This window comes from Callionymus lyra, chromosome 1, assembly GCF_982586985.1.
Source record: "Callionymus lyra chromosome 1, fCalLyr1.hap1.1, whole genome shotgun sequence".
NCBI classification, from domain to species: Eukaryota; Metazoa; Chordata; class Actinopteri; order Syngnathiformes; family Callionymidae; genus Callionymus; species Callionymus lyra.
In genome coordinates, this window is record NC_141818.1 from 50,652,714 (window position 1) to 50,667,713 (window position 15,000).

A 15,000-nucleotide genomic window follows, 5' to 3' on the forward strand; every position below is an offset into this window, starting at 1 on the left:
GTGGTGTCGAGTCGATGATGGAACTAATGGTGAAGATAAAGTTTGATCGAAGACGAGAGTTTCTGGGCTCACCATCTTCTTCCTCTTGTCCTGCTCCGTCGGCGGCTCCTCGTCCTCGCTCAGCTTGGGCTCCTCCTGCTGGCTCATCAGCATGCAGCTGCAAACACACAAACACCACGGCGTGACGACAACAACCTGCACAACAGTTTGGGGGAAAAAAAAAAAGCTTTCCTGCGACGAAGCAGCTTCACCGCCTCATGACCTTGACCCCAGAGGTCGAAGCTCTGAATCATCGACAACACACTTATTGCTGTGCGGAGATGGTTGTGTAGTTAAAGTTAGGTTTGTTCTTTCACGTCTCACTTGTTGACATCAACATCCGTCCAAGTCTTTAAATCTTGAAACGAGTTTGTTTCATCAGCAGTGAAAACATCTGAGCCAACAGTCATGAGTTTATCATTATATATTTATATCACAAAACTACTGATGAAATGATCTTTATGTCCATATAGTGTCAAAAGGTCAACAACCTGTACCAGTGTAGCCACTTGGACACGTTTCCAAAACACCTTTTTGGCTTTTAAAACAAATATAAGTCCTTATTTAACTTTATGCTATATACAGGTATAAATAAACTATAAATAAAACAACATTTAGTGATCGTTCACCCAAAATGTAAACTTCTCTCATGTCGACTGATGTTATTTTCAGTAATTTGTAATCTGATCTTTTTGGAGACAAAAATGTTTGTTCATTTTAATGTAGCGACTGGAGCTCAGGTGTCTTCGTCCAACAAGACACTTAACAACATCTACCTTCAAACTGCTCGTCTGTAACGTCTTGTATTGAAGCTCCACGTGAGAAGAATTGATCAGAAAAAAATACTTCTTAAATCTATATTTTAGGTCTTTTCTGATGTAAAGCACAGTGTGACTCTGGAGGGTTATATATACATTAAAATATCTATAACAATCACTGGACAAACTACTGTCCATCATGATTATGACATCATCCTCTGAACACTGTCATCAGTGAACAGATGCAGCACGAATGCTCCTCCCATGATGCAACACTAATAGACTCAGGGACTCATTCATTCCTCGTGTTATTAGATTGTTTAATTCTGAGTTTAGGGGGCAGGAGTGAAAAGATGATATTCCATTAGTCTTTGTATCTTTTTTCTCAGTAATTTTTTCTTTGATCTATGTTCTTCATCTCTAGATTTTAATGGTGAAACGTTGTTCTTGTTCTTGTCTTTTATGAATCTATCATCTGTGTGCTGGGAAAACCATTTCCCGAAGGAGACCTCCCGAGACCTCCAGTCTATCACTATTATATTATTATTTTTACTACCATTTCAACAGTACAGAATACAAACGGGGGAGCGAGGAGTCAGGAGTTCTGCGCTGATGATCGTGATGGACTGATGTTGTTCTTATGCTCTTATAGCGACAAACTTACGTCTTACACTAACAGTTTTTGTTAAATAAAAGGTCGAGGGAATAAGAGGTTTGAGGGTTTTTCAAGCATTACTGGAAAAAATGCTTTGTAACATTTAAATAGATTCTCACATTTATAATTATTAAAACACAACAGTGATTCACATCAGAGGTTGAAAGAGCTCCAGTTGCAGATCTGATATAGATGAAGATAATTCAATGGAAGAATAGAATGATGGACAGAAGGACGGATGGATGTACAGTATACAGTAGAACGATTTATAGATGAATACAAATATAAGGAAGGATGGATTGAAGAATAGATTGTTGGATGGATGAATAAATAGACAGAAGAATGGATGAATAAATAGACAGAAGAATGGATGGATTGATAGACAGGTGGATGTATATAAATGGAGGGATAGACAGTGAAATACTTCCTAAACATGTGCAGAGACTGAAAGGATATATAAATATGAAGATGGATGGATGAATAAATGAATAAATGGAGGGACAGACAGTGAAATACTTGCTTAACATGTGCAGAGACTCTAAGGATGGATACATATGAAGATGGATGGATGAATAAATGAATAAATGGAGGGATAGACAGTGAAATACTTGCTTAACATGTGCAGAGACTCTAAGGATGGATACATATGAAGATGGATGGATGAATAAATGGAGGGTTAGACGGTTAAATACTTGCTTAACATGTGCAGAGACTCTAAGGATGGATACATATGAAGATGGATGGATGAATAAATGGAGGGATAGACAGTGAAATACTTCCTAAACATGTGCAGAGACTCTAAGGATGGATACATATGAAGATGGATGGATGAATAAATGGAGGGATAGACGGTTTAATACTTGCTTAACATGTGCAGAGACTCTAAGGATGGATACATATGAAGATGGATGGATGAATAAATGGAGGGATAGACGGTTAAATACTTGCTTAACATGTGCAGAGAGTCTAAGGATGGATACATATGAAGATGGATGGATGAATAAATGGAGGGATAGACGGTTAAATACTTCCTTAACATGTGCAGAGAGTCTAAGGATGGATACATATGAAGATGGATGGATGAATAAATGGAGGGATAGACAGTGAAATACTTCCTAAACAGGTGCAGAGACTCTAAGGATGGATAAATATGAAGATGGATGGATGAATAAATGGAGGGATAGACAGTGAAATACTTCCTTAACATGTGCAGAGAGTCTAAGGATGGATACATATGAAGATGGATGGATGAATAAATGGAGGGATAGACAGTGAAATACTTCCTAAACAGGTGCAGAGACTCTAAGGATGGATAAATATGAAGATGGATGGATGAATAAATGGAGGGATAGACAGAGAAATACTTACTAAACACGTGCAGAGACTGAAAGGATGGATACATATGAAGATGGATGGATGAATAAATGGAGGGATAGATGGTTAAATACTTGCTTAACATGTGCAGAGACTCTAAGGATGGATAAATATGAAGATGGATGGATGAATAAATGGAGGGATAGACAGAGAAATACTTCCTAAACACGTGCAGAGACTGAAAGGATGGATAAATATGAAGATGGATGGATGAATAAATGGAGGGATAGACGGTTAAATACTTGCTTAACATGTGCAGAGACTCTAAGGATGGATAAATATGAAGATGGATGGATGAATAAATGGAGGGATAGACGGTTAAATACTTGCTTAACATGTGCAGAGACTCTAAGGATGGATAAATATGAAGATGGATGGATGAATAAATGGAGGGATAGACGGTGAAAGACATCACAAACATGTGCAGAGACTCTAAGGATGGATACATATGAAGATGGATGGATGAATAAATGGAGGGATAGACAGTGAAATACTTCCTAAACAGGTGCAGAGACTCTAAGGATGGATACATATGAAGATGGATGGATGAATAAATGGAGGGATAGACAGTGAAATACTTCCTAAACATGTGCAGAGACTCTAAGGATGGATACATATGAAGATGGATGGATGAATAAATGGAGGGATAGACAGTGAAATACTTCACAAACATGTGCAGAGACTCGTTGAAAAGCGACTCACTCTTTGTACGTTCCAGTCTCTGACTCCTCCGTCATCACGTCGTGAAGAGCCTCCACACAGATGTTGATGATGCCACAGAACTTGTCCTGGATGACACTGAGGACACCAGAGTGGGAGGAAACAGGAGAGAATGAATGAGGACGAGCAGGAAGTCATCATGACGGACACGTGTACGACTGAAGAACGAGATCAAGTCCAGCAGGCGTGTGGATATTGAAACACGCGTGTTAAGTTAAAGAAAAGATTTTTGACAAATACACATTGAATTTCAAGACGTGGTTGATCATGTGTGTTGGTGGCAAGGATGGGTATCAGCACCTCCAGATCTGTGGGTTCAACCCATTTCCTTCAAATGATTATGCGAACGAGTGATTACCGCGTCAGAGGAAGAAGACGATTCACCAGCTTGATCTTGACGTTTACTAGGAAGATTTAGTCGCATGAACTATAATAACATCATCGCATTAACAATAGTATAATAACAATGTCATAACAACGTCATCATAATAAGATCGTAAAAACAACATCAAAATAAGATCATATAACAACATAATAACAACATCATAATAAAATCATATTAAAAACATCATAATAACATCATATTAATAAGATCCTATTAATAACATAATAAAATCATATTAAAAACATCATAATAACATCATATTAATAAGATCCTATTAATAACATAATAAAATCATATTAATAACACCATAATAACATCATATTAATAACAACACAATACAAACATAAGATCAGAATGACAACATCATAATAAGATCATATTAATAAGATCATAATAATAAGATCATAATAACATCATATTAATAACATCATAATAAGATCCTATTAATAACATCATAATAAAATCATATTAATAACATCAAAATAAGATCATAATAACATCATATTAATAACAACACAATACAAACATAAGGAGATCAGAATGACAACATCATAATAAGATCATATTAATAAGATCCTATTAATAACATCATAATAACATCATATTAATAAAATCATAATAAGATCCTATTAATAACATCATATTAATAACATCATAATAAGATCCTATTAATAACATCATAATAAAATCATATTAATAACATCAAAATAAGATCATAATAACATCATATTAATAACATCATAATAAGATCCTATTAATAACATCATAATAAGATCCTATTAATAACATCATAATAACATCATATTAATAACATCATAATAAGATCCTATTAATAACATCATAATAACATCATATTAATAACATCATAATAAGATCCTATTAATAACATCATAATAACATCATATTAATAACATCATAATAAGATCCTATTAATAACATAATAAAATCATATTAATAACATCAAAATAAGATCATAATAACATCATATTAATAACAACACAATACAAACATAAGGAGATCAGAATGACAACATCATAATAAGATCATATTAATAAGATCATTATAAGATCAGAATAAGATCCTATTAATAACATCATAATAACATCATAATAACATCATATTAATAAGATCATTATAAGATCAGAATAAGATCCTATTAATAACATCATAATAACATCATAATAACATCATATTAATAAGATCATTATAAGATCAGAATAAGATCATATTAATAACATCATAATAACATCATATTAAGATCATAATAAGATCCTATTCATAACATCATAATAACAACATCATAATACACGACACAATATTGATCATGAACATGTTAAAGATTTATTCAAGTTGAACGAGTGACGTCACTGTAGCTTCACAAACAACAAACCAACGATCTGAGACTTTCATCCAAACATTGAAGCTTCATGTGATGATGTCACTCCTGGAGACACACAATCTCACTGGTGTCTACTTCAACTACACAAACTCACACGAGGACCCAACATAGACTCCAGCATGAAGAGGTCGAGTGAAGCTGGTCTGGACTGTGTGGAGGAGAGTCATGGTCTCAGAGACGCTGTAGAAGGACAGAAGACCAGCAGAGTGATCCAGGTACACCCCCACTGTGGAGGGTCTGACTCTGGAGACTATAGTTGTGATCTTGTTGTGTATAAATAAACAACTAGTGTTGTAACAAAGTAAACACCAGGATTTGTCATTTTATCCAAAATAACTTTCTTCTCCAGATCTGCTGATGTTCTTGTATGAAACTGCTACTGAAACATCTCTACAACTGAATCTGTAAGTAAGTAAGTAAGTAATATTTATTTATATAGCGCTTTTCCAGACCAGGGTCACAAAGCGCTTAAACAAACAAAACAATACTCAAAAAAGTACATACTTTAAAGATCAAGATAATACTGAGAACAACACAGGAGTTCCAGAAATTCAAGGAAAAGCCTGAACAAATAGAAACGTCTTAAGATGTTTCTTAAAGGAGTCAGTAGATCCATCAAGAGCAAAGAGAGAGAAGATCGTTCCAAAGCTTAGGAGCAACAGCCTGAAAAGATTTCTCTCCTCTGGTCCTGAGCCGTGTGCGTGGAACCATAAGTAGATTCTGATCCACAGACCTCAGAGCCCGAACTGGGATGTAAGGCTGGATCGGATCTGTGGTGGAACAAGCGACACTGAATAGTTATGAGGAGGAGGTATCCATGGGTATGTGAGGAACTCGTCTCTGGTCTCGGGCTCTTGAGCACGATACGGTGAGTATGTGAGGAACTGGTCTCTGATCCTGGGCTCTTGAGCAGGCATCTGTGGGTATGTGAGGAACTCGTTTCTGGTCTCGGGCTCTTGAGCACGACACAGTGAGTATAAGCGGAACCAGTCTCTGATCCTGGGCTCTTGAGCACGACACGGTGAGTATGTGAGGAACTGGTCTCTGATCCTGGGCTCTTGAGCAGGCATCGGAGAGTATGTGAGGAACTCGTCTCTGGTCTCGGGATCTTGAGCAAGCATCAGAAGGTTTTTGTTGGTCCAGGTGTCTCTCAGAAGGTCCTGCAGTAGTTCTCTGCAGGCCACCACGGCTGCTGATACTTCCTCAAAGTGACGGTGAGTTTGCTCGAGGGTCATGTCGAAGGTCGTGTCTTCACTGACCTCTGAGAGTGAGGTCCAGTTCTGCAGGAAGATGGTGTGACTGTTGGTGAGTGACAGCTGCTCCAGCTCAGCATCTTTCTTCTTCAGCTCACAGATCTCCTGCTCCAGCTGCTCCTGAAGTCCTCGGACTCGAGCGTCTTCAGTCTCCTGCTGAGATCTGATCTGTTGCTCCACACCAGACCTTCTTCTCTGGACCATCTGGACCATCTGGTCAAGTGTCTCCTGACTGGTCTTCACTGCTTTATCAGCAGAGACTCTGATGTTCGTCTTCTCCTTCTGCAGCAGCTTCACTTTCTTCTCTCTCTTCTGGATCTTCTGCTCGATCCTTCCTCGACTCTGATCCACGTCTTTCTCTCGCTCCCTCCTCTCTGCTGCCGCCGAGACGATGACATGATCTTTGTGTTGGTCCACAGCACAGAGAGAACAGATGAGCTGCTGATCAGAACGACAGAAAAGCTTCTTCTCCTCGGTGTGATCAGAGCAAATCATCTCCTGGAGCTGCTTGGATGGTTGGACCAGCTTGTGTCTCCTGAAGGCCGGCTGCTCTCGGTGAGGCTGAAGGTGAAGGTCACAGTAGGAGACCAGACACACCAGACAGGACTTGAGGGCTTTCATCTTCTTCCCACTGCAGACGTCACAGGCCACATCTTCAGGCCCAGCAGGAGGTCCAGGCTTGATCGTCTCCACAAACTCTGCTAACAAGATGTTCTTGTGGAGATCAGGTCTCTCTCTGAAGGTCCTTCTGCACTGAGGACACTGGTAGATGTACTGGTCCTGCCAGTAACCTTCAACACAGATCTGACAGTAGTTGTGTCCACATGGAAGAGAGACTGGATCCTTCAGAAGCTCCAGACAGATGCAACAATCAGCTCTAGTGTTCTCCATGTTCCTGACGACTGTGACTGAAACTCTTCCTTCACAGGTGGATCTTTTATACTCTCATATCATGTGTGTGTGTGTGGTGTGGTGTGGTGTGGTGTGGTGTGTGTGTGTGTGTGTGTGTGTGTGTGTGTGTGTGTGTGTGTGTGTGTGTGTGTGTGTGTGTGTGTGTGTGTGTGTGTGTGTGTGTGGGGGTGTGTGTGGGGGTGTGTGTGTGTGTGTGTGTGTGTGTGTGGGGGTGTGTGTGGGTGTGTGTGTGTGTGTGTGTGTGTGTGTGTGTGTGGTAACTTAACCCATTGTTCAAAATGCTGAACACTGTCACCAGTGAGCAAAGAAGCAGATGCAGCACGAATGCTCCTCCCATGATGCAACACTAATAGACTCAGGGACTCATTCGTTCCTCGTCTTATGTGTTTGGAGGCAGGAGTGAAAAGATGATTATATTCTATGTTAATCTTTGTATCCTTTTCTTTGTGTTATTTTCTTTTGATTTACGTTCTTTATGTTGAACTTTGTTCTTTATACTTGCACATTGTCATCCCTTGCGTTTGTTCTTTTGTTTGCACTTTGTTCTTATTCTTGTTCTTATGAGACTTGCTTTACCGAACTTGAAACCCAATCTCCAAAAGGAGATCTCCAGAGAGATCAATAAAGTCAATCGATCTAGATTTGTGACTGAGTTGCTGTGATCGATTATATTATACCAGTATAAATACATTTTGGATATTTATTAATTAATTAATTATTCAATTCAATTTTATTTAAAGTGTCTTATCATAACAAAGTTATCACTGCTATCTATAAATCACTGATGTCCACAAATAACCTTTTTGAGATCTGCAGTGTATGTGTGCGTGTTGTGTCACGTGTTGTGTCACGTGTGTGTGAGTGTGTGTGTGTGTGTAAACTTTAGATCATAAAAAGCAGACAGAAGTAGACGAGCTGAATCGGACGTTGGTACAGAAGAAAGAATCATCGCAACGTGTGCGAGGAATTAGACAAACGTTCAGGAGAGTCGCACACAAACGACGGTTGAATGTGTGGAGAGACTATCTTGGGCAGAGTCTCTGGGTATTTTCAATGCCATCGTTCCACAAACGGTTCCCAGAGACGCGGCGATTAACAGTCGTTTTAGATCCAGGCGTCACATCAAAGTCCCTCGTCAGCAGGAAGATGATTCGTGTGCGTCTGTGTGCGGCTGGTAAACAATCCTTTATGGCAGCGTCTAGAAACAAGTGACCCGGGAAGGAGGATCGAACCTGGAATTTACCCCGAGCACTTCCTTGTGTTATTTTGCTGACGTTCGTGCATCACGTTCTCGGAATTATCCGTGGATGTTTCCCTCGCTTTCACCATCGTAGGAAATAACGATTCGACATCTCGAACGTGAGCCAGACATCTCAAGTCGAGATAAAGACGACAGAGAAAACAACAGGGGGCCTAAAATTGACCCCTGTGGGACCCCATGTGACGATGTAGCGGAACAGGACTCAGCAGAACCTATGCTGAAGCACAAAGTTCTACCAAGATGAGACCTGAACCACTCCTGTGAACTACCACAAATACCCACCGTATCCTTTAGACGTGCGATTAAGAATATTGTGGTCCACTGTGTCAAGAGCAGCCGTCGGGTCCAACAACACAAGAATGACATTTTCGTTAAAAACGTTAAAAACTCTTAATAAAGCAGATTCAGGAATGAAAGAGTTCCCTGACACCATGGTCCTCTAGAAAGTGCTTTAGCTGCAGAGGTAGAGCCGGAGTTCGGAACAGGTGAGCCAGTGTTCCCGATATGAGCAGAAGATTTCTGTCCATTATGGACAAACGGAGCTGGATTAAAATAAAATCAAACAATTTTCAACTATAATCAAACAATTTTCAACTATAATCAAACAATTTTCAACTATAAACAAACAATTTTCAACTATAATCAAACAATTTTCAACTATAATCAAACAATTTTCAACTATAATCAAACAATTTTCAACTATAATCAAACAATTTTCAACTATAATCAAACAATTTTCAACTATAAACAAACAATTTTCAACTATAATCAAACAATTTTCAACTATAATCAAACAATTTTCAACTATAATCAAACAATTTTCAACTATAATCAAACAATTTTCAACTATAATCAAACAATTTTCAACTATAATTAAACAATTTTCAACTATAATCAAACAATTTTCAACTATAATCAAACAATTTTCAACTATAATCAAACAATTTTCAACTATAATCCAACAATTTTCAACTATAATCCAACAATTTTCAACTATAATCAAACAATTTTCAACTATAATCAAACAATTTTCAACTATAAACAAACAATTTTCAACTATAATCAAACAATTTTCAACTATAATCAAACAATTTTCAACTATAATCAAACAATTTTCAACTATAATCAAACAATTTTCAACTATAATTAAACAATTTTCAACTATAATCAAACAATTTTCAACTATAATCAAACACTTTTCAACTATAATCAAACAATTTTCAACTATAATCAAACAATTTTCAACTATAATCAAACAATTTTCAACTATAATTAAACAATTTTCAACTATAATCAAACAATTTTCAACTATAATTAAACAATTTTCAACTATAATCCAACAATTTTCAACTATAATCCAACAATTTTCAACTATAATCAAACAATTTTCAACTATAATCAAACAATTTTCAACTATAAACAAACAATTTTCAACTATAATCAAACACTTTTCAACTATAATCAAACAATTTTCAACAATAATCAAACAATTTTCAACTATAATCAAACAATTTTCAACTATAATTAAACAATTTTCAACTATAATCAAACAATTTTCAACTATAATCAAACAATTTTCAACTATAATTAAACAATTTTCAACTAAAATCAAACAATTTTCAACAATAATCAAACAATTTTCAACTATAATCAAACAATTTTCAACTATAATTAAACAATTTTCAACTAAAATCAAACAATTTTCAACAATAATCAAACAATTTTCAACTATAATCAAACAATTTTCAACTATAATTAAACAATTTTCAACTATAATCAAACAATTTTCAACTATAATCAAACACTTTTGAACTATAATCAAACACTTTTCAACTATAATCAAACAATTTTCAACTAAAATCATACAATTTTCAACTATAATCTAACAATTTTCAACTATAATCAAACAATTTTCAACTATAATCAAACAATTTTCAACTTTAATCCAACAGTTTTCAACTATAATCAAACAATTTTCAACTATAATCAAACAATTTTCAACTATAATCAAACAATTTTCAACTATAATCAAACAATTTTCAACTATAATCAAACAATTTTCTACTATAATCCAACAATTTTCAACTATAATCAAACAATTTTCAACTATAATCAAACATTTTTCAACTATAATCCAACAATTTTCAACTATAATCAAACAATTTTCAACTATAATCAAACAATTTTCAACTATAATCAAACATTTTTCAACTATAATCCAACAATTTTCAACTATAATCAAACAATTTTCAACTATAATCAAACAATTTTCAACTATAATCCAACAATTTTCAACTATAATCAAACAATTTTCAACTATAATCAAACATTTTTCAACTATAATCAAACAATTTTCAACTATAATCAAACATTTTTCAACTATAATCAAACAATTTTCAACTATAATCAAACAATTTTCAACTATAATCAAACAATTTTCAACTATAATAAAACAATTTTCAACTAGAATCAAACAATTTTCAAGCGTAAGCTTATGTTTGTTTAAAAACTGATTAATATAAAGAAAATTATTTAAAGATAAGGTGAGATATAAACACATGAATGAATAAAAAACATTGTAATAAATTGAACTTTCTACTGGAAAAGATAATGTTATCATTTGTATCCAACATAACTAACTTTGAGTGAATGATAAAAAACATGTGTAAATATGCGCACACGTGCACACACACGCTAACACACACACACCTACACACACATGTATTTCCCTGATGAAGCACAAGTCTGCAATATTGCTGTGATAATAATCTGGTATCTGTTACCTGCTCAGTCAACACCTTCCTGCCTCATATTTAGTCTGTTGGAAACCCTGCTGCACTGATACCATCATGTCCTCGCAGACATGCGGCCACAACACAGATAACAGACCAGCACTGACTTCCTGAGCAGCAAGTCTGGAGACCTTAGAAACCATAGAATATGAATTTAACTAGAATGAACTATATACTATAAGAAAGTATTTCTTATTATTACAATAAGAAAAAAATGTTTGATTAGAAAACATGTTTAAGCAGCTTTTAAAGCTGATGTTTCGACGTATTTTGGTTTTAAAACTAATGAAAGAAGTTATGACTTCGTCAAGAGTCATGTGGTCTGTAAATACTACAACACCAGAGTCAAGTACTGGACAATACTACACATATATACTTGTTACTACACTATCACAACACCAGAGTCAAGTACTGGACAATACTACACATATATACTTGTTACTACACTATCACTATATAGCACTTTATATAGTATCCTTGTGTCAAGATATGTATCGCATCTGTTTTGGTAACTTTTAAGGATTGATAAATGGGTGTGGCTTACTAACTGGACTAATAGGACTAACGTGACTAACATGACTAACTGGACTAATAGAACTAACGTGACTAACATGAATAACTGGACTAATAGGACTAACGTGACTAACATGACTAACCGAGCATCAGTTACCTGTTGTCAGACGGCAGCAGAGACAGCAGAGCTAACGCTGACAGTTTCCTTCTCTCTGGCTGAGTAATGTTGTCCATGCGGTCGACCCACATCTCTATCACACTGCCCAACAACTGGTCCGCCTGAGGGAGGAGACTGGAGTTAAGAGAACATGTGTGTATATGTGTGTATATACGTGTTTGTATACGTGTGTATATACGTGTTTTTATATGTGTGTATAAACGTGTTTGTATATGTGTGTATAAACGTGTTTGTATATGTGTGTATATATACGTGTTTTTATATGTGTGTATATACGTGTTTGTATATGTGTGTATATACGTGTTTGTATATGTGTGTATATACGTGTTTGTATATGTGTGTATATACGTGTTTGTATATGTGTGTATATATACGTGTTTTTATATGTGTGTATATACGTGTTTGTATATGTGTATATATACGTGTTTGTACATGTGTGTATATACCGGTGTGAGGGACGTTGTGTGTGTACACATGTGTATGTGTGTAGTACATGTGTGTATAGATGTATGTATAAACAGTCTGTGTGTGTACATGTGTATCGACGTGTGTATATATAGAATGTGTATCTGTGTGTACACATGTGTGTAGACGTGTGTACATATAGTATGTGTGTGTGTGTACATGTGTAGACGTGTGTATATATAGTACGTGTTTGTGTGTGTACATGTGTCGACGTGTGTATATATAGTACGTGTGTTTGTACATGTGTGTAGACGTGTGTATAAACAGTACGTATTTGTGTGTGTAGTACATGTGTGTATAGATGTATGTATAAACAGTCTGTGTGTGTACATGTGTATCGACGTGTGTATATATAGAATGTGTGTGTACACATGTGTGTAGACGTGTGTATACACAGTACGTATGTATGTGTGTGTGTACATGTGTAGACGTGTGTATATAAAGTACGTGTGTGTGTACATGTGTAGACGTGTGTATATAAAGTACGTGTGTGTGTACATGTGTAGACGTGTGTATATAAAGTATGTGTGTGTGTACATGTGTAGACGTGTGTATATAAAGTACGTGTGTGTGTACATGTGTAGACGTGTGTATATAAAGTACGTGTGTGTGTACATGTGTAGACGTGTGTATATAAAGTACGTGTGTGTGTACGTGTGTAGACCTGTGTATGTAAAGTATGTGTGTGTGTGTACATGTGTAGACCTGTGTATATAAAGTACGTGTGTGTTCATGTGTAGACGTGTGTATATAAAGTACGTGTGTGTACATGTGTAGACGTGTGTATATAAAGTACGTGTGTGTGTACATGTGTAGACGTGTGTATATATAGTACGTGTGTGTGTGTACAGGTGTGGACGTGTGTATATATAGTACGTGTGTGTGTACATGTGTAGACGTGTGTATATAAAGTACGTGTGTGTGTACGTGTGTATATATAGTACGTGTGTGTGTACATGTGTAGACGTGTGTATATAAAGTACGTGTGTGTGTACGTGTGTAGACGTGTGTATATATAGTACGTGTGTGTGTACATGTGTAGACGTGTGTATATAAAGTACGTGTGTGTGTGTACATGTGTAGACGTGTGTATATAAAGTACGTGTGTGTGTACATGTGTAGACGTGTGTATATAAAGTACGTGTGTGTGTGTACATGTGTAGACGTGTGTATATAAAGTACGTGTGTGTGTACATGTGTAGACGTGTGTATATATAGTACATGTGTGTGTACATGTGTAGACGTGTGTATATAAAGTACGTGTGTGTGTGTACGTGTGTAGACGTGTGTATATATAGTACGTGTGTGTGTACATGTGTAGACGTGTGTATATAAAGTACGTGTGTGTGTGTACATGTGTAGACGTGTGTATATAAAGTACGTGTGTGTACATGTGTAGACGTGTATATAAAGTACGTGTGTGTTCATGTGTAGACGTGTGTATATAAAGTACGTGTGTGTACATGTGTCGACGCGTGTATATAAAGTACGTGTGTGTGTACGTGTGTAGACGTGTGTATATAAAGTACGTGTGTGTGTACGTGTGTAGACGTGTGTATATATAGTACGTGTGTGTGTACATGTGTAGACGTGTGTATATAAAGTACGTGTGTGTGTACATGTGTAGACGTGTGTATATAAAGTACGTGTGTGTGTACGTGTGTATATATAGTACGTGTGTGTGTACATGTGTCGACGCGTGTATATAAAGTATGTGTGTGTGTACGTGTGTAGACGTGTGTATATAAAGTACGTGTGTGTGTACGTGTGTGTACGTGTGTAACACTGACCTTCTGGCTGCACTCTTGAGCCACCTGTGTGAGCAGCGAGGAGAAGAACGCTGAGTTCTGCAGCAGGACTCGTCCCATGATGCCGAGGTACGTGGACATCACCACCGGGTATCTCTGAGGAGAAAACCCATCAAACCACAGAAGATTGTGCTGAAGCTACACAATCCTTCAACTGATCAATAGATTCATGTTTGATCCGTGAGATGATTGATTGACAGCAGACACTGACTTTGAACCACAGGAGAAGAACAAGTATTGACTGATCAACACTGAGTGTATAAGTGTGTGTGTATATGTGTGTGCGCCTTTTAATATGTGCGTGTGTGTATAGATGTGTGTCTGTGTGTTTTTGTGTATGTCCTTGTGCCTGTGTGTTTAAATATGTACGTGTGAGAATATGTGTTTTTATGTATATGTGTAAATGTGTGCGTTTCTCTGCGTGTGTATGTGTGTGTGTTCATGCCTCGAGTGATGATGGAAGTTTTTATATGTAAATATATCTATGA

General features: G+C 36.4%; 2 protein-coding genes across 2 annotated transcripts in view; both read right to left on the reverse strand.

Moving 5' to 3' along the window:
• ipo11 (importin 11) overlaps nt 1-15,000 on the reverse strand; it is a 133,177-nt gene that overhangs the window by 12,266 nt on the left and 105,911 nt on the right. The window contains exons 26-29 of the mRNA XM_087811785.1: nt 14,495-14,608; nt 12,219-12,340; nt 3,529-3,624; nt 73-157 (exon numbers count right to left, since the gene is read on the reverse strand). Coding sequence (XP_087667911.1) covers nt 73-157; nt 3,529-3,624; nt 12,219-12,340; nt 14,495-14,608 — 417 coding nt within the window. The remainder of the gene's footprint in view (nt 1-72; nt 158-3,528; nt 3,625-12,218; nt 12,341-14,494; nt 14,609-15,000) is intronic.
• On the reverse strand, nt 3,812-7,474 carry LOC148090073 (uncharacterized). The gene is made up of 2 exons (XM_087786113.1): nt 6,078-7,474; nt 3,812-3,854 (listed from the first exon to the last, which is right to left on the reverse strand). Exons 1-2 carry the CDS (start codon nt 7,472-7,474, stop codon nt 3,812-3,814), a joined length of 1,440 nt encoding a protein of 479 aa, XP_087642239.1.